This window comes from Vitis riparia, chromosome 13, assembly GCF_004353265.1.
Source record: "Vitis riparia cultivar Riparia Gloire de Montpellier isolate 1030 chromosome 13, EGFV_Vit.rip_1.0, whole genome shotgun sequence".
NCBI classification, from domain to species: Eukaryota; Viridiplantae; Streptophyta; class Magnoliopsida; order Vitales; family Vitaceae; genus Vitis; species Vitis riparia.
In genome coordinates this window covers 8,529,976-8,551,474 of record NC_048443.1, presented here as the reverse complement: position 1 = coordinate 8,551,474, position 21,499 = coordinate 8,529,976, and the positions used below count along the sequence as shown (strand labels likewise).

Below are 21,499 nucleotides of genomic sequence, written 5' to 3'. Positions count from 1 at the left end.
ACTGGGTTTCATCTGTTCATCGATCCTGCTAAATTAATGACTGAACCATGTATAAAAATAACTGATTTAAGGGCCTTTTGTCTATTATCCGTATGATTCTTTTGCATCTTTAACTCGATTTGAATGAGACTCCATTTGCTCTAAAACTACCAAGACAGACTTTATTTATACCATTGGATCAGTGATCACCAAGCTAAGCTATACAAATACTCAAATCATGAAATCCCCATTCCACCCACAAAATGGGCTTGACGAAATAAGATATATTCACTTCATGAAATCCTAAAATGGTAATATTTTAAACAAGTCTCAAGCAAGTGGAAACGATGGTGTTCATCTCAGCAGGATCAAATGTCATCCCTTGGTGAAGAAACACATTCTGAATTTTGAAGATTCTGTGCTCTGAAAACATGGGCAGCCCAAGTCCCTTAGCTTACTGTGCCACAAACCCCATCATTCTTTCTGCAACAAAAGTGATTTATGGTTATTGACAGCAAATGAGAAGCAAGTAGAATCCAAATTTATAGCTATTTGAGCAGGTGATTGGCTATGGTACCTTGATTGGGAGATACAGTTCGAATTCTGATGGGAGTTCTTTGAAGCAAAGGGGGTCAGAGAAATAAATCCTTCTCAGCAGGCAATTTGCATGAACCTGAACTCACGATGTCTCAACATAGTCAGCTCCATATGCTCTTCTGGTAAAATCAGCAAGATTCCACTACATTGTATTCCATCCCTCATCCATTACCGCATATATATGGCTTCACTCCAGTCATGGCCTACAACATAAAAAGAAGAGAAAAAACAGATTCATACAAGCAGCATTTTCACTTATCGTCCCATAATGCTGACATATGATCTCTCAAATATGAATAGGAAGTGCACATCACCAAAACACCATGTTCAATTCAAAAATTGATTTATTTATTTATTTGTGAGAATGTGATGGTGAACATCAAAAGTATAAATTTTGGAGATTGACTATATATATATATATATATATGTATCAATAACACATGTATTCAATATAAATGTATACATAGTTTAGAAGAGAACACTAAATTTCAACTTTCAAGCCATAAAACCATGTTTTTGGTCTTCCCTGGAAAAGAATATCAAGGTGCATGAGATAAAATGCTGCAACTTAACTAAATGAATGGAGTATAGTTTGAATAAGAAAAATTACAATAAAATGATGCATGAGATAAAACATTCTCATGTTTCAGCGGTTAGCCCTTTGGAAGTGATTTTAATTTGGATTCCATTTGCATTATCTTCTACTTAATACAAAGTCCTGAAACTAATACCAAAGATGATAAGAGTTGCATATCATGAATAGGTGCACCTGCTTGAATCTAAGGTGAGAATGGACAGTTCTACTTGTGCTTCTCACCGATAGGAGTTTCAGTTAGATGTAAAAGGCTGTGGAGGCACCCTCAGAACAAGGTGAACTTGTCTCTCTGAAACAGCATGAAAAAAAGAAACATCATGCATGATTCAGTCAGCATATTAAGCCCATGGACTCCTTTCAATTCCAAAAAATGTGGATCCTTAATAATAATGTATACCTAGCCTTTAACTAGGAAAGCTAATGAGACCATGCATCCTGCACGAGACTAATGACAGAGACTATCTGCAGGGAGTGGTTTAGAATAAGTCTTAAAGATGGAAACTTTATATGATAACTATAAAAACAGGAAAAGATTCCATCAATGAATATATTAATGAACAAATGAAAGTAATGGTCATTATAAAAATGGGAAAAAAAATTATATAACTAAAAATATTAATAAACATACGAAAGTAACATTAACCTGGTAGAAAACAATGCAGTCAAGAGAACAGTAGATGACACAATAAAAAGATGGTAATTCATTCTTTTGACAAACCTGCATGTCTAGGAGAAAAAAGATGGGAGTTGTTAATTGTTACAGTAAATTCTAGTACATTATTAAATTTAAAAAGAAAAAATTTATTTTGTCGTAACTAGGAAAAATTTGTTGATAAAAACTGTTTGTTCATTGTCTTTGCTGATGGCAAGATGAGAGTGTAGATATCTTCCAATTCTAGGGTCTTCAGAAATAAAGAGGGAAGTAATTATTTGAGTTCAATCATAATACTAATAACAGAGGATAAATGCCATGACAAGATATAATAACAAAGAAACTTCACAAGTTCAATTTTGCTGAAAGCTTACTACAGTAAGACTTATGTGGATTATATTTCTTTGAGTCCAAAAGAATTTGTAGTTGTAAGTATGGTGCACCCTGCATTAGTGAAAATATAGAGGGAATGATGAAGAAGTATGAAAACATTAAAAAAAAAGGATGGAGATTAAAGGCAAAGAATCTAGTCCATATAATTTTATTATTTGCATGTTGTAGGAGATCAAAAAGGGAATAAAACCTTATAGGAAGGGCATTCGTTCCATATAAAGAGAATGCCAATCCCATACTATTTTGAAAACCCACCATTTTGTCAAATAGTTGAAAGAAAAATGTAATGAGAAGATGAGATGAGAATAAGACGCTAATAGAGATATACTACATCAAAAACAAGCTTTTTAGCCTAGAAAGTAGAGAAAGGGTGATTTCAAAATTTAGCACTATCTATTAATCACTTGAAAATTTAATATCATGGATAGATTACTTTGCAAATAAATGTTCACAATTACTTGAAAAAGGCCCAATAAAAAAAAAGGGGGGGGGGGGGGGGGGGGGGGGGGGAAGTTGCACACTGTTATTAGTTTAGTAGGAGTTGCACACATATTTAGTTTGAAAAAAGGGAAGCTCATACAAAGATAGTTTCCATAAGGATGCTTGTTGAGATTAAATACATTGGAAACATGTAAAGGAAATTAATTGTGTATGAAAGCATTTACCTGGAATAACTTCTTGAGCCCATGGTTAGGAAATTTTGAACTTCTTCGACCTTCCTATTTTTCTCCTTTTCATTCTAAATTTACATGGGAGAATTTGATGAACATGAAAAGTAAGAAGTGGCATAACAGATAAGATAGGACGTGTGTGTTCAAAATGGTGAATATAAGAAGGGAAAATATTTATGTGAAGAGAAATAGGATTCTTTAATGATGACTGAGTAAACTATCATTTAAAAGAAAATGTATTTAAGAAGAATAAGAGCAAACAAACACCTTCTCCTAAAACAAATAAACAACTTTAGCGACTCCTTGATCCATAGCCTTCAAGATACAAGAGAAAGGGAAGAAAGTGATGTAATTAATCCTAAACAAATAAGATGAAAAACAATACATTGAAAACTGTTGGAAAGCATTACAAAATTTGTCAGAATGCTGAAAAACATGATTTTTGAGAAAATCAACACTACCCACCTCCCTTTCTGCAAGCCACATTTTCAAGTCGGTGGAAAAATCTTTCTCAATTTTGATAATAAAATAAGATAGGTTTCTTGCAATATTAACAAACAAGACAAAGTCAATTAGAAAGCATTCCTTATTATCAAATGCAAGCAGATAAATTTCAAAATTAGAAAAAAATAAATAAATAAACTTTATCATCAAGGACGCCATCAATTTCCTTGTAGGGGATACATAAGATATTGGCAGGATGAAACATAAATTAATATATATTTCCAATAAACAAATATTGCCCAAGATTCAACACAAAAGTGAAAAAGATGCCCTGGGTTCCACTTTTTCCTCTTTTTCAACTTTCATGTACAGTAGGGGATTCAATGAATATGAAAGAAGTGGCAAGTTTCATACCCAATAAGGTAAGAATTATATGTTGTGAGATCATCTCTGCTTAGACTTCCATGAAGAGAAACTAGGATTCTCAATGCATACATAGGGGATGTGGTCAGATGTGGTCATCATCACTACAATCTTCTCCTTTCTCTTGAAAGCACCTATATTTAAGATTGTCATTTGGCCTTCCTCTACAAATTAAGGAATGTTAGCCTAGGATCCTTCTCAACCTATAACACTTCAAGAGAGCTGCGAACTTGGGAGATCCTTTAGAGTCCTTGAACCTACTAACTTGTACCAGCCAGCAAACTGCATAAAAAGGACTGAAGCTTAAATGAAATTGAATTAGGAAGTAACAATGTCATTTTATTAGCCAAATTGAAAAACACACCATGTACATGAGTTATTAACAATTATGTTTTTGTTAGGAGATTATTTCCTTCTGCAAATCCTACATGTACTGATGTATTAGTTTAATATTGAAAAAGGTAAGAGTTGTACATTGCCAATAATATACCTGATTACATACAAGAGAGGGAATGGATGGCTCTACTTCTACATGTACTTGTCATCAGATATGGGGTTCAATAAGATGCAAGAGTCTACGGAGGCACCTAATTAAACTTCCCATTGCTAAAGACTCGACTGTGAAACACTTTAAGGTACCGATTTGTAACATATAACTTCCCTTAAAACAAGTCTATTTACTTGCAACCAAAATCTTGAAGATTTTCAAAATTCAATTGTAACTCAACTCTCGCAAGCAACATCAAAAGTGAACAGAACTTAATCTGTCGGTATTTAGGATAACTATTGTTGCTATGTGGCCTTCTCAAGTATTCAAAACAGAGCAAACAGAGTCAAAATCATATCAATGGCCAAGATGTGACTTTTTGGATATTCACAAAAGTGTGAACAATAAATAAATAGTCATCAGCTTCCATCAAATCCCAGAAACAAAATCATTCCAGTAGGTGGTTCCTTCAAATACAATCACTTAGCACAAGACTTCTTAGGTTCGATGGTAAACTATAGCATCAGCAGCATAAGGCTACTGCAACAACTCTTTCTGCAACAAGTTTTCAAGAAAATAGCTCGAGTCACAATGATGAAACTTTGGATGATCATTATGGAAAAAGTAAAACAAAACTAATTAAATATATAAAATAAACAAATGAAAAGTAGCCCACCTTGTTCTCACTGGGTTACCCTTGATTCACTCATCGCAGTGTAAACATTGCTTTGTAAAGAAGAAAAACAATCGAGAAATAGCAAGTGCCCACACAAGATTCACTCCAAACTTAGAGTCTCCAACATGAAGTCCAAATTCAATTGGACAGACCTACAAATTCCAAAGAAGAAAGAAATATGGTGTTATCATAAATAGATTAAAAGCAAAAAAACATTTTACTTTGAGTACATGTCTAATGAGGGAAAAAATGATAAGATTTAGCATTTTTGTATTAGCATTTATTAGTTGTGTTCCAATTATGCAGGAAATTGAAATTCAAGTTGAATGAATAATTGTGGTCCATAATGCCTGTAATTCTGTCGAAAGCATCTCCCAGTCAAAGTTCAAATAAATAAATAAATAAAGTATTGCACGAAAATTATATGCGGTGACATTTGTAATTATAAATTGAAAGAGTAAGAATTTTTGTTGAGCGTTGAGAATGGGAAGTACCTGGTTGAATAACGTCTGCTCTCATTTGTTTTGCAGAGAGAAAATTGAGTGAAGGTCTCAATTGTGGCCTATATAAATGTAGGGGATGTGGGCAACGTGGGGCCAATCTTCTCCTCTGCCCTTTAAGCACCTCTTTTCTATGATAGGACAACCCCGGATCTCAAGTCGTTCGAGTGTTGCTGGCAGCCCTTCCTTTGGCAAAAACTGCTGGAGCTTTGGACAATCCAAGATATACAGATCTTTAAGGGAGATGAGGGTCGGGAGAGGCAGAGAGGCCATGGATTCCAGATTCTGGAAATTTTCAATTTGTAGATAGGTGAGAGATGTAGGAAGACGAAGGTGGTAGTCATCATGACCATGTGAAAATGAAACCACATTTTGATATCCACCTGGAGCAATGATGAGTTCTTTGAGAGAGAGGAGCCAATTGAGTCCCCACTCTGACAGAGGCGTCTTCAGATTCTCACAATCGATAATGCGAACAGCTCTCAAGTTGGGGGAGAGACCCAAACCCCGTTCCGGAAATGACTCTAGATTCGGACATCGACTTATATACAGCCATTTAAGAGAAGTGAGGTTTTGGAAGTGATGATGTTTGAGACCCTTACATCCGTGAATGGAAAGGAATGTGAGGTTGGGCATGTGATCCGGCAGCAATTCCAGATTCCCACAATTCGAAATGACGAGTTTCTTAAGGGTGAAGGGTAACTCACCACTTGGAAATGAGGTCAGAGATGAACATCCCCAGATATTCAACTGCTCGAGATTGCAATTGCGCATAATACCCTCCGGTAGGGACTTGACATTTTCACAATCTTCAATTATAAATCGTTTAAGTGAGGTGGGTAATTCACCTTTTGGAAAGAAAAGGAGAGATGAACATCCCTTGATATTCAACTCCTCGAGATTGCAATTGCGCATAATACCCTCCGGTAGGGACTTGACATTTTCACAATTTTCAATTATCAGTTGTTTAAGTGAGGTGGGTAATTCACCTTTTGGAAAGAAAAGGAGAGATGGACACCTCCTAATTTCCACTCTTTCAAGGACACATGAGGAGTTGGTGTTGTCACCATCCATCCTCATCATCATCCAATCACCTGGTAGTGCCTTGATACCCTCACAATTATCCACTCTAAGTTTCTTTAGCATGGGCGGCCGCCCTTTCTCCAGAATGTTCATAAGCTTCGGACACCCTCGGATTTCTAATTCAGTTGCTGACCTGAGACTTTGCAATTCATTTGGCAGCTTCTCAAGATTTTTACACCCTTCTATTTCCAGATATTCAAGACTGCATGGTAGAGCTGACTCCTCCAAGGATACGAGTCCATCACATCCACACACCTTTAAACGCTTCAGCCTGCCGAGCTTTTCTAATCTCAACCATCTCACCTCTTCGCAATCTCCAATTTCTAACGCTGCAAGGGAGTTGAAATCAACTGCAATTCTGCCCAACACTACTTCGTTACATGCTATTAATTTTAATTCATGGAGAGATAAAACTTTTGGAAGCGGAGGAATCAACTTCGAACATCCCACTATCTCTAGCTTTACGAGGGAACTTAACGAACTGGGTAACTTCCCAGCCAATTTTGGACATAGCGTCATCATAAGCTCACGGAGGCGAGGAAATAATCTTTCTTCATCAATGAAACTGGGAGAACGCCATTCTTCCCACTCTGGCATATCCGAAAAGGTTAGAGACTCCAACGATTGAAAAGACTCCACATTCTGCCCGTAAAACTCAACACCTATACTTTTTATTCCACTCATTCCTCCAATGCACAAGTTTTTGAGCGAGGACAATTGCCGAAGAGATGGTAACAGTGTGCAGTTTGTGCAATCTGTGAGACACAACTGCACCATCAGTGAGAATGAAGGGTTCCTCATCCAACTTGGGAATATTCCTCCACCATAGCATGAGATGGCGAGCTTTTCCAGATTTTTATGGGGTTGAAGCAACTCCAAAACTTGCATTTCATTCTGTTCATCGCGAGTATCATCAAAATCATTGCCCCATTCCATTGTTAAATCTTTAATGTTATGCTTCCCCTTCAAATCCGCATCCATTGCATCTTGAGCATCCACCACATTATGCAACCCTAAAATGGAAAGTGTCCCTCCAATATTCGACAACTTCTTCAATTCGTTTATACTTGATGAGCTATTATTTTTCTCCACGATAAACTTTGATAGCGTTTGCAAATTTACCAAGTTACCCAAGTGCGGAGGCATCTTTTTTAACTTCCTTGTATCGGTAATATCCAGATGTCGAAGATTAACCAAATTCCCGATGCTCATAGGTAACATTCTAAGAGAATCACATTGACACAATATTAGTGCTTGTAAATTATAGAGCTGACTTATCCATTCTGGTAGCCTTTCAATATCAGTTCTGGACAAATTAAGATATCGTAAATGCTTTAAATCTCCGATTGAGTTTGGTAACTCTTTTATGCCATACTGACTCAAAGATAGCACTCTTAAATATCTTAGTTTGGGGAACAAGCAACTAAACACCTCACTAGTTAAGCTACACCAATAAGGTATACCATAAATTGGTAACCCTATAAATGTTCGTAACTTCTCCACTTCCTTGAGAGCTTCAAATTTTTTAAAGATCTCAAAAAGACAACGATTGTATGACACATGGCGAGTGTCTCTTGAAATGGTATGGTTCTTATTATCCTCCAAATTGAAACATAGTTGTCCAGCAACTGATTGAGCAAGTTCACTAATGAGGTCGTGCATGACGAATTGTGATCCACCATTTCTAGACTGTTGGAAAAATGACCTTGACACCAATTCACGAAAGTACTCAGCACCTAAATCTTCCATTTGCTTATTTCCTTCCAATGGTTGAATTAATCCCTCTGCCATCCATAACAAAACTAGCTCAGTTTCCCTAAATTCATAGTCTTGAGGAAATGTTGCGCAATAAACAAAGCATCTTTTTAGTTGCGCTGGAAGATGATGATAACTCAACCGTAATGCAGGAATGATGTCACATTCGGTATCTGATAAACTCCAAATTTTGCTATTCAATATACGCTGCCATTCATCGTCTCGCTGTTTGGAGCGTAAGAGACCACCAAGCACCTTTGCTGCTAACGGCAAACCATCGCACTTTTCCACAATCTTCTTGCCTATTGATTTTAAATTGGGATGTTTTTGGATGTCTCTGTTTTCAAATGCATGTTGTACAAATATTGACCAGCAGTCATCGTCTGATAAAGGCTCAAGAGAGTGGTGGTAGTTATCAGATGGTTGCATTATTAATGCCACTCCTCGATCACGTGTGGTTACTATGACTTTACTTCCTTTAGCCCCTCCCCTGAAAGGGGATCGCAAGTTATTCCAATCTTCATAGTTCCTGTTCCAAACATCATCCAGGACAAGCAAGAACCTTTTTCCAGCTAATGATTGGCTTAATTCAACTTGGAGTCGATTGAAATTTTTGGAATCGTTGCTCTGGGGAGAGATGTCGCTGAGAATAGCCTTTGTTATTTTCTCCACATCAGACTCAACAGACACACAAACCCATGCTCTTGGACTAAAATGCTTCACCACCGCATCATCGTTATAAGCAAGTCTGGCTAATGTGGTTTTACCCAACCCGCCCATACCGACGATGGGGACAACAGCAGATTCATCGCTGAGCAGCAAATCTACGATCTTGTTTTTGTCATCGTCTCTGCCATGAACTTGTGGTTCATTAAACACAGATGTGGTGGGTGTTCTTTTCCAAGTAGTATTTGTTGTTCCTGCAACCTTTTCCAAACCCAGTTGGGCTTTGCGAGTGGAAATATCTTCCAAGCGGCTGGTGATATCCTTGATCTTGGGCCCCATGCTAACATTAAAAGTAACATGACTGGGAGTGAAACTAGTACAGTAAGTAGGGATGAGACTCCATACCTTGCTCGTGGTAGCGGCGGCGGCGGCCTGAGGTTGCACTGCCAGCTTGCGTCGCAGCATTTCGGTGTTGAACTCGTCGAGGATGTCCTCCATGTCATAGGCCAAGATCCTGAGGTCAGCAAGCCAGAGTTTGACAGAGGAACTTGCAATCTGCTTATCCTCGGCGTCGTTGAGCACTTCACGAATATTGAAGAGTTGGGTCTCCCACTTGTTGAGTTGAGCATGAATGTGTTCTTGGCGGGCAAAGGTGAGGAAATCACAGGAGGCCAACTTATCAAACAGCACTTGAAAGGCGGCAGAAAGAAGAAGCTCTCCAACAACCTCCATGGTTGGTCTGAACTTTGAAGGGAAAATGCAGAGAGAGAGATGCAGAGAGCGAAGAAGGAAGTGAAGAAGAAACAGATCGGTTGCCAACCAATTATGAATTCCAGCTGTACTTTGGCCCATCATCGTCTCTTTTAATTGTCGTGACGTACAAAATAATAGAGTAGGAATCAAATTAAAGTTGTGGCAGTGACTAAAATTAAATTTTCCAGGTGGACTTCCAGCTCCCTTCTCATATGGGTTATCTTCTTACCTACCGACGGATGCACTTAAATATCCAATTTAATAAGACTTTTGCCAGCCATTTGTTGAAAGCAGGATGATGGCAATGCCATTTATAAGTGGCCATTGACTTTTTGAGCCAACCCCATTTACTTTATAGTCAATTTTTTGTGAATTCGATCTAATGATATTTTTAAAATTATTGTTGTACTTTTAGGGGTGCTTGGGCCTAATGTGGAGCTGAAAGTAATTAAAAAGAAACAAGAGGATCAACCCCAAGTGGAGGTAGAAGCAACTATGCGGGACAGAAATATGTGCTCAACTTTAAAGACAAGGTATAAGGTCTGTCGCCTAAGCCAAGGTTAAAAGGAAAGATGGTGGAGTTGATCTTTGACTGATAAGGTGACCAAACTCAATGATGATTGTAAGATTTCGTGGAGAAAATTGAATATAATTCATACAGATATTGAGATTACAATATGGTCGTGGTCATAACCACAAAAATACAATATGAAATAGAAATACTTGAATCAATCATGAAGTCATGAATCTGACCCACAAAATGAGCTAGACGAGATAAATAGAGTCACTTCACGAAATCCTAAAATGGTAATATTTAGACAAGTACTAAGCAGCTAGAAAGAATGGAGTTCATCTCAAATGCAACCCTGAAGCCCGATAGGATTAAACGCCATCCCTTGGTGAGGACTGAAGAAGCACCTTCTGAATTTTGATGATATCATGTTTAGAAAATATGGGCGAAGAAGCACAAGTTCCATAGCTTTTATTGTGCCACAAACAAGTATGGAATAGCCCATTCGGTCACACACTACCTCCGCCTTATTTACCTCTTCTAGATCAATCATTAAAACAACCTTGCTGTGGAACACAAGGAGTTATGCCCGCTTGGAAACCACTTCCATCAAAACAACAGATTAAACAACTGATTACAAGTAGATGCTACAAATAAGAGATACAAGTTCTGGCATTTAGAAAAACAGCTACATAGATGCTCGTATGGGTTCCATCTTTCCATTCCCTGACATCTAAACAAGCTTCTCAACATAATAATTTAACCACCACAAGAATACATCTAGGAGTTTGATACATTACTGCATATTTTCTCAACTTACAAGCCAGTTTGGATATAACCAGTTGACTGACTCAAAGAAAATGTGCAAAACATGAATATCAAGGGTGCCTAGCTCTTCTGATACCGACGGTTTTGTTGATCTCATCATTCTTTCTGCAAAAAGGTGATTTAGTTATTGACAGCCAATGAGAAAGCAGTAGAAGCCAAGTTTATGGTTATTAAGCAGGTGATTGGTTATGATACCTGCATTCAGAGATACAGTTCAAAATTCTGGTGGGAGTTCCTCTTCTAAATAATGGTGGTCAGAGAAATAAGTCCTCATCCAACAATTTGCATGAACCTAAACTCACAATGTCTCAACATAGTAAAATCAGAAAGATTCAACTGGATTGTATTCCATCCCTCATCCATCCTCAATGGCATACTTCATATATCTGCCATCACACGAGTTATGGCCTACAACATAAAAAGAACATATTCCATACTATCTCTTAAAAGAATGAATAGGAATTGCACATCACCAAATCACCATGTCCAACTAATAAATCGTATCCTTAAACTACTAAAGCAAGAACATTTGTAACACATACTTTTTGCAGTAAAAATATACAAGCATCATCTTACACCCTACTTTCCCATTGTTCAAGAATTGTCACAATACCTCCAAATTCTTAACATTCACAGAATACTATAATAAAGCTGTGCCTCACCAAATTCTCAGCATTCACAGAATACTAGAATAAAGTTGTGTCTCTGTAATTATGTTTTTGCAATAAAAACACAAATAACTTACGGAAGACAAGCTCTTCACTCAGTCCCTTCCTTGTTAGCACAAGAGAATCCGTTTGACTAGCCCAAAGGCTAAGATCCCTTCCCAATAGAGAACCCTGGGCCTTTCCTTAGTGGCAAGGCACAAGATGCCTCTAGGCTTCAGATGCCAGTTATATTCAATTTCTTGAATAGAGAGACTAACCTATTACAGACTGTTCATAAAAATCACGAGCTGAATTTTTTATCACACTCGATGCTTGTGTGTGTGTGTGTGTGTGTGTGTGTGGTGGTGGTGGTTGGGTGTATGTTAGACTGTCTGTGCATATGCCTACAGGTTTCCTCACTTATCATTGTGGACAATCTCTAATGGATTCAAACATGAGCAAAACCTATCCGGTGACATCTCCATTGGAAATAAAAGAGCAAGCACACATCTCAGTAAAACCAAAGGTCAAATGAAGGGCACACGAGGCATTTATTCTTTCCATAAAACTATCGGTATGATGCACCTGCTTAAACTCAGAGTAAAACTCTTGGAAAGATTTTTGTTGGGAACACTTGTACCTCACTCAATATAAGGACAGAATGATCTCTACATAAACGTCCATAGGGAGAAACTAGGATTTAATGAACAACTCAACCATCTCTCCACACATAGGGGATGTGAGTCATCATGAAGACAATTTCTCCTCAAGAAACTATAATTCAAGCCATAAAAGCATCTTTTTGGTCTTCCTTTAGAAAAGGATATCAAGGTGCAATTCTTTGAGACATACTGTACAAAAAAAAAAAAAAAATGTTGCAGCTTAACTAAATGAAAGGAATATAGTTGAATGAGAAAAATTACAGTAAAACGATGCATGAGATAAAACATTCTCATGTTTCAGCAGTTAACCCTTTTGAAGTGATTTTAATTTGGATTCCATTTGCATTATTTTCTACTTAATATGAAGTCCTGAAACCAATAGTAAAGAAGATATGAGTTGTATATCACGAATAGGTGCACCTGCTTGCATCTAAAGTGGGAATGGATGATTATACTTGGCTTCTCACTGATATGATATTCGATTAGATGCAAGAGGCTGTGGAGGCACCCTAATCACACTGCAGGGCCTTCACGTGACATATTGATCTGTTTAATATCCTCTCTTAAACAAACTCTAGTTACTTGCAGTCCAGAATATCAAGTTTCTTAAAAATGAGGTCAACTCGTCTCTCTGAAACAACGTGAAAAAGGAACATCATGCATAATTCACGCAGCATATTAATCCCATGGACTTATTTCAATTTCAAAAAATGTATATCCTTGAGAATAATGAACACCTAGCCTTTACTTGGAAAGCTAATGAGGCCATATATCCTTGCATGAGACTTATGAAAAGAGCCCGCTGCAGTGATTGTTGAAGAATAGCCGAAGTTCTAAAGATGGAAACTTTTATATGAAAAAAATTCTATTAGTAAAAATATTAATAAACAGATAAAAAGTAATGATCATTATAAAGACATAAAAATAATCATATGAGTGAAAATATCAATAAACATATGAAAGTAACATTAACCTTGTAAAAAACAATGCAATCAAGAGAACAGCAGTTGACACAATAAAAAGATGGTAATCCATCCTTTTTGACAAACCTTCAAGTTCCAAGAAAAAGATGGAGTTGTTGCTATAAAATTTCAGTACATTATTGAAGTTAAAAAAAAAAGAAGAAGTTATTTTGTCATAACTAGGAAATTTTTTTTGATAAAAACTATTTGTACTAGCATTCATTGTCTTTGCTGATGGCAAGATGAGAGTGTAGATGTCATCCAATTCTACAGTTGCTATTTTATCTTATTTTAGTTCAACAAGTATTCCCAATTAAAGATAGAAGTAACTATTTGAGTGCAGACATAAAACTAATGACAAAGGATAAATGCCTTGACAAGATGTAATAACAAAGAAACTCCATGAGTTCAATTATGGTGAAAGCTTACTGCAGTTTAAGATGTGGATTATATTTCAAGTCAAAAAGAATTTGCAGTTGCATGCATGGTGCTCACTGCATTAGTGAAAATATAGAGGGAATGATGCAGAAGTCTCAGGGGAAAACATTACAAGGGGGGAGATTAAAGGAAAAGCTCATATAATGTTATTATTTGTATGTTATAAGAGATTAAAAAGGGAATAAAATTTTATACAAAGACAATTGGCTCCCTCTAAAGAGAATGCCAATCCCAAAGTGTTTTCAAAAGCCTCCCTTTAGTCAAATTGTTCAACAAAAAATGTAATGAAAAGATTAGATGTGAATAAGATATTAACAAAGATATACTACACATCAAAAACAAACTTTTTAGCCTACAGAGAGGAGCAGAGAAGGAGTGAATTGAAAATTTTTCAGTCTGTTAATCAATTGAAAAATTTATATGTTGGACAGATTACTATGCAAATTAATGTTCCCAATTACTTGGAAAAAGGCCAAAAGAAGGAAATGAAAAAAAAAAGGAAAAAAAAAAGAAAAGTTGCACACTGTTATTAGTTTAGTAGGAGTTGCATGCATATTTAGTACGAGAAAAAAGGGAAGCTCATATAAAGATGGTTTCCATAAGGATGCATGTTGAGATTAAATACATTAGAAACATGTAAAGAAAATAAATCATATATGAATAAATTACCAGGAATAATTTCTCGTGTGCATGGTTAGGAAATTTTGAACATCTTCCACCTTCATCTTTTTCTCCTTTTCATTCTAAATTTACATTGGATCATTTGATGAACATGAAAGTAAGAAGTGGCATAGCAGATAATACAGGACACGTGTGTTCTAAATGGTGAATATAAGGAGGGAAAAATGGTCTCTGCTAATATTTCTGTGAAGAGAAATAGGATATATAAGGATGACTCAGTATTCTATCATTCCGAAGAACATATATTTCAGAAGGGGATACTGGATCTCGTCTTGAAGAAGAGCAAGAAAACAACTTTTCCTATAACAAAGAAAGTCAAAACTTCAGTCACTCCTTGATCCATAGCCTTCAAGAGAGAAGAAAAAGGAAAGAAAGTGATGTAATCCTAAATAGATAAGGTGGAAAACAATAAATTGAACACAGTTGGAAAGCATTAGAAAATTTTCCAAACTGTTGCATAACATGAGTAATTCAAAAGTTAGAGAAATCAACACCTTTCACCTCCCCCTTGCTGCAGACCACATTTTTAAGTTGGTGGAAGAATCTTCCTCAATTTTGACATGAAAATAAGATAGGTTTCCTGCAATATTAATATACAAGCCAAAGTCAATTAGAAAGCATTCCTTGTTATCAAATTCAAGTAGAAAAAAGAAGTTCTTTATTATCAAGGACACCATCAGCTTACATGCAGGGGATGCCCATGTTCTGAAGCCAACCTTCTTTCTCCTTTGAGCATCATTATTTTGGAAAAGAAAAGCCCTTAATAAATATTTGTTAAAGTGAACTTTAGCAGGCCCATTGAAGACAGATTTTAGGATCAGGAGTCTTTAAGAAAAGTTATATCATAGGAACAAGAAAATGGAAAGGACAAACATATATATGAGGAATCTTTTTCACAGAAATGAGTCTATCTGTGGTCAAACCCTGCAGCTTCTGTCAAATTCCCCCTCCAACTTAAATTTTCTAGTTAAGCATGTTCATTCAAATCAGGCTTACAAAAAATAAAAAGAAACAAAAGTACAATCTAATATTAGGACTTGACGTTATAAACATTCAAAAACTCCTTTTCTTTCTTTAAAACTAGAAAATTTGGATTCCCTTTGCATCCTTTTTCACATTTAATAGCACGACTTCAAATAATATAACAAACCAAAACTGGTATCAAGCATATAATTGTGCCAGTAATAGATATGCCTGAAAGAGCACAAGTAGAGATCATGGCAATTATCGAACAAACTTTGTTTTTCAGTGACAAGGGCACTGATTGATCCATGCCTTTTCCATGTTCACATTGATTCTCGTCTCAACATTAGTTGAAAAATTTTCTTTTGAAGGAGAATTATGATCCAACAAATGCATGGAGAGATGAAAATGGGGATACAGAAGATATTGGCAAGATGGAAAATAAATTAATATATGTTTCCAAAAAACAATTCTTGCTCAAGATTAAACACAAACGTAAAAAAGGTGTCCTGGTGTAGACCCCCATTTTGGGGAGACATCTCTACAGCCCGATTATGACAAGTGTCATCATCTGGGATGGGCACGTGTCACTCCAGGACTGGTTGATAAGGTATCAAGCTAATGGCTTTGTTAGCCAATGAAAGCTGGACACGTGGAGATTTCTTTCAGCAGAAAAAAAGTTGAAAACCGTTGAGGATGGCAGTGGCAGGCTAGTGGAGAGAGGCAGCTGCTGGAGGTCTTGAGTGCTACGGTTAGAGATATTTTGGGGGGAAAAAAAGGATTGGCAGACAGAGAGCAAGGAGGAGAGAAAACGTTTTCTGAAAGGGAGAGTGGAGGCTGGCAGCTGCAGGGAGAGGTGGTCTGGGCTGCCGTTGGGAGATTTCTGAGGGGGGTGTTTTCGATTGCCGTGGGAGGATATTTTTGAGGGGGGTCTTTTTTCTATTGCGAGGGGGAGAGAGTTTTTCCGGTGAGGTATCCATTGCCCTTAGTGAGGAGAGTTCTGAGCGAGGAGGCTGGGGGCTTTCAGTTTCTCCAGGGAAAACAAGTTGTTGCAGAGAGAAGGAGTGAGACGATATCTGCTGAAGCTTTAGAGGAACGTCTTGGAGAGCATCTCAGGTATGAATCCTTGGTGTCTTTCTCATGCATTCTTCTTCACGGTCACTGGTTTTAATCATCTCTGATTTTGCTACTTGAGTATCGTTATTTGATCTCATTACATACTGAGTTGCATGGGTTTGTTTGATGAGTAACTATTGTACTGATTTGTTTGCTCAATCTTTTTATTAATCATATCATTACTCCATTTTTCATCCACCTTTCCTAGATCCCCTGATTAATGTATGAAGCAGGATCTAGTTCGAAGACTTGTTTGTTTTCCCGTGGTTATGCTCTGTTTTCATTTGCATTTTTTCCTCTCATCTTCATGGTTCTTTGGTGACTTCTTTGAGTACTGTTCAATACTGGCCTTCACTAGCACGTCACTGGTTCTCTTCATTGAACTGTTATGGGTTTGGTTTGGAGTGATTGGGCCTAATTTAGAGCTTCAAGGGAAAACTATGCTCAGAAGTGCAACCCAGAGCCAAACTGCCACTGTTTTCATGAGAAACTTTTGGGCTTGGAATCTCCGTCCTATTTCAGAGCCATGGCAATGGTAAGTATACAAGCTTATTCTGATTGGGTTTGAAGGCGAAGAACCCGAGTTTTGGTGACCCAGATGATGCATACATATTAGACTCAGCTGAGAATGCAAGTGTTGAGCTACTTTATTCACGCCTGGCTGGAGCATGCTCTACTTGCGCAGGTCAAATGGTCCCAGGTTCAGTGGACCAGTCAAATGGACTCGTCCTTGATGAGGTAATAAGAAAGATGCACGTTATTGGTTATGGAATGATCCCGGAAGACTTTACCCTGAGTTCTCATGCCAAAAACCCCACATACCCACCATACCCATGCCATACTCACCTTCATTAGCTTAAACCACTCTCCATACCCATTTCCTGCACTACACATGGCCACCCCCAATCACTTCCAAGCCTCCATTTAAATTCTGAATTCACCTCACCCATGAACTCCTATACTCCACCTTCACAGGATCGAATCACCACAACATCTTCGTCCCCTTCAGTTCACCATTTTCCGCCACCTCACACCCATTTCCACTAACCACACCCATGTCTTTATTTTCCGAACCCACTGTCTTCAACCCATTTATTAATCCCCATGCATACACTGCCATCCTTCATACCCTCATGCATATCATTATACCCATTGCATTCATCATCCGTGATTCTACCACTATCTCACCTATCACTCATACATCCATCCTTAATCCCTTACCCATATCCTCCTACTCATATCATACTCATTCTCCATGCCCACCGGGATATTTCTCCCATTACCTTTAATGCTACAACAGGATCCGCTTAGGCTAAGTGTGGAAATACCAGGGTCGGGGTGTATGTGTTGGAGCCAAGAGATGTCCCTCAAGTTCAAGGTAGACCAAATGGAGACCAGGTTAGATCCAAGTCCTGGGAAGTTGTTCCTAATGAGCATGGCATTGATCTAACTGGATGATATGTTGAGACCTTTGATTCACGATTAGAACGGACGAATGTCTACTACAACGAGGTTTCTTATGGGGATTTGCTCCGCGTGTCATTGTCGAGAATTTGGAGCCTGTCACTATGGACAGTGTGCGCTCTGATCTTCATGACCAGGTCTTTCATCCCGACGACCGTGTTTAAAACAATCTGATGCATGGTACAAATGGGTTTAAGATCATTATACCGAATGGGTACAGTTAATTGATGCTATTCTCAATGTGGTTCACAGTGAGGTTGATAATCATGATTGCATGCAACGTCTTCAGGCGTGATATTCACTTGGATAAGGCACGGTTTTTGGACTTTAAAGATAAGGGGATACTTCCCAGAACACCACTATGGCCCAAAGTGGATACAGCCCAATTTCATTAAACGTGCAGTTTGTAGAGTTCAGTGATTTTCGAAACGGATCACAAATATTTCGCAACCGAGGAGAGGTATTTCAAGAATTGTTGCCAAAAGAAGAGGACTTTGCGGGTGCTTTGTACACATTTGATATAGGCCAGAATGATCTCACTGCTGGATACAAGCTCAATATGACAACGGAGCAGGTTAAGGCATATGTGCCTGATCTACTGGATAGTTTATCCAACATCATCAAGTACGTACACGCACGAGGAGCAAGGTCATTTTGGATACACAACACTGACCCAGTGGGCTGCTATCCTTACGTTATGGATCGTTTTCCGATTACTGCGGCCCAGGTGGATAAGCATGGCTGCGCCAGCCCGTACAAGGAGGTAGCCCAATATTTTAACAGTAGGTTAAAAGGAGTGGTGGCCCAACTCAGAAAGGACCTTCCAGAGGTTGCAATCACCTACGTGGATGTGTATTCAGTGAAGTACCGCCTAATCAGCCAAGCGAGGAAGCAGGGCTTCATGGACCCTTTTAAGGTCTGTTGTGGGCATGGTGGGAAGTACAACTACAACCAGGCTTTCAAATGCGGGGCCAGGATTAAAGTGGGTGCCATTAATTTGGCGAATTGACTTTGCATGGTATGCATGGCCACCTTTAGGGCCACATGTCCTTAAGCCATTGTTTCATCTTTGATTTTAAAAATAATTCCCCAAATTCCAATTTCCAAACAATTTTATTTTATTTTTTTATTTTTTTTTTTAGATTTTCAATCCTCAAATAATTTCAAATTTTCAATCTCTCAATCTTAGAATTTTTAGGACCCAAAAATCTCATTTCTTTCAATAAAATTGGTTGCCATTTCCTCTTCGGCAAGCCACTTTCACATTTTCTATTTTTAAAAAAAGTGTTTTAAAATAATTGTGAATTTATTTTCGTAATTCTTAATTATAGAATTTATGAAATTAATTCACTAAAAAATAAACGGGCTTTGGTGGGGGCCCTACATCAAAGAATTTTCTTTAAAATAAAAATCAATTTGAATGAATTGTGACATGTGATGACTTTTGTACTCGATTTAGTGACATGTGAGTTATGTTTATGCTCTTTATTGTACATTGACCCAATTTTTGTGATAGCACATTGATCGTTCGATGCTAAGGTACGCCCCGCTCTCACTTTGATCATTCTTCATTGAGTGTTCTGATTCTCACATGTGCATGATCATTTTCAATATCCATTGATTTACTCATCAATTGCCACGTCACCTTCATTTTATTAGTAGAGACCCGACTGTAGGGACTTAGAGGGGTGCTACGGTTTTTACCGTACCTTCCCGATAAGTAACCTGACTCCCGAACCAGATCCGGTTTTTCACAGACCACCTTTTCCAAAATATGGAGTCACACTTGGGGTTTTTCTTTCTTATTTTGTTTACCCTTTAAAAATAAAACAAAAATAAGTGGCGACTCCAATTCATTTTGCTTAATCAATAAAAATCAAATTTTCAAATAAAAATCGAGCTCGCCATCGAGTGGGAAACGCATGAGCACGAAATGCGGGGTCCACACCTGGGTTTCACCTTTTCTTATTTTTCATCTTTCATGTACAGTTGGGAATTCAATGAATATGAAAGAAGCGGCAAGTTTCATACCAGGTAAGGTAAGAATTGTGTCTCTGCTCATACTTCCATGAAGGGAAACTAGGATTGTTAACGCATGCATAGGGGATGTGGTCATCATCACTACAATCTTCTCCTTACTCTAGCAAGGACCTATACTTTAGAAGAGCAACAACTCCAAATTTTGAGTTTTGAGAGTGTCTTTCTGGCCTTCTTATAGAAAGGAATATCAAAAACTTAGGATGATCCTCAATCCATAATACTTCAAGAAAGCTGCGAACTGGGGAAACTCTTAAGAGTCCTTGAACCTACTGCCTTGTAGCAGCCCACAAACTCCGTAAAAAGGAAAAAAAAAAAAAGGGACTGAAGCTTGAATGAAACTGAATTAGGAAAGTAACAATATAGTATGATTTGCCAAACTGAAAAAACACCACATTCAAGACTTATTAACAAATACATTTTTCTTAGGAGATTATTTCCTTCTCCAGAGCCTCCATGTGCTGATGTACTGCAGAGAATTTCTTTAACATTAAAGAAGATCATTGTTGTTCATTGCCAACAATGTACCTGATTGCATGTAAAGAGGGATGGAGGGTTCTACTTGTACTTGTCAGCAGATATAAGGTTCAATTAAATGCAAGAGTCAGCAGAGGCACCCAGTTAAACTTCTCATTCCTACAGACCTGACTGTGAGAACCTTCAAGTCAGTACCAATCTGTAACATATAACCTTCCTTAAAGCAATATTATATACTTGAACCAGAATCTTGAAGATTTTCCAAATCCATTTGTAACTCCTCTCTCTCAAGCAACATCAGAGGTGAACAAAACTTCATCTCTCAGTATTCAGGAAAACTACCATTGCTGTGTGGTCATCTCAAGTATTGAAAAACAGAGCTAAAATCAAATGAATTGCCAAACTGTATGCCTTTCTGGGTCTTTATAAAAGTGTCAAAAGTAAATAATTATTCATCTGCTCCCACCAAATCCCAGACACAAAATTGTTCCAGTAGATATTTACTTCAGGCAAAATCAAGAAGGCAAGACTTCAGGTACAATCAGTGTAACATAATACTACTGCTAAAGTCCCTTCTGCAGCAAGAGTTTGAAATTTTGGATGATCATTTTGGAAAAAGGAAAACAAATAAATTAATAAACATATAAATAAACAAAATGAAAGTGACCCACGTTGTCCTCACTGGGTTGACCCACCTTGATTCTCCCATTGCACTGTAAACATTGACTTTGTAAAGAACAAAAACAAACTGAGAAATAGCAAGTGGCCACACAAGATTCACTCCAAACTTGGAGTCTCCAACATGAAGCCAAAATTATCTTGGACAGAGCTGCAAATTCCAAAAGAAGAAAGAAAGACCAACTGGCAAGCAAGTTCATATTTGTATGCGTTAACTGTCTCCTGATTGTGAAAGGAAATTGAAAACTCAAGTTGAACCAAGTAGCAAGTTTATATTTTTTATGCACCCTTATCTGATATCACCCCTCACATTCAACACGAAATCCTTTAGAATGCATTGGTGGGGGATTGGTGACGCTTC

General features: G+C 37.6%; 1 protein-coding gene across 5 annotated transcripts; it reads right to left on the bottom strand.

The window, feature by feature from the left end:
* Window positions 1-52: 52 nt before the first annotated feature.
* Window positions 53-9,742, bottom strand: LOC117927478 (putative disease resistance RPP13-like protein 1). Of its 5 annotated transcripts, XR_004653356.1 has the most exons (8): window positions 7,003-9,742; window positions 5,412-6,936; window positions 4,918-5,069; window positions 3,353-4,796; window positions 2,882-2,955; window positions 1,346-1,460; window positions 557-779; window positions 135-462 (listed from the first exon to the last, which is right to left on the bottom strand). XR_004653356.1 is itself a non-coding variant. In XM_034846992.1 (3 exons), exons 1-3 carry the CDS (start codon window positions 9,651-9,653, stop codon window positions 5,653-5,655), a joined length of 3,837 nt encoding a protein of 1,278 aa, XP_034702883.1. In that variant the 5' UTR covers window positions 9,654-9,742; the 3' UTR covers window positions 5,570-5,652. The 5 variants fall into 5 exon arrangements, 1 of the variants encoding a protein (XP_034702883.1); XR_004653357.1 differs by lacking the exon at window positions 1,346-1,460; XR_004653358.1 differs by lacking the exons at window positions 1,346-1,460; window positions 2,882-2,955; window positions 3,353-4,796 and having other exon boundaries at window positions 53-462.
* Between the last annotated feature and the right edge of the window lie 11,757 nt (window positions 9,743-21,499).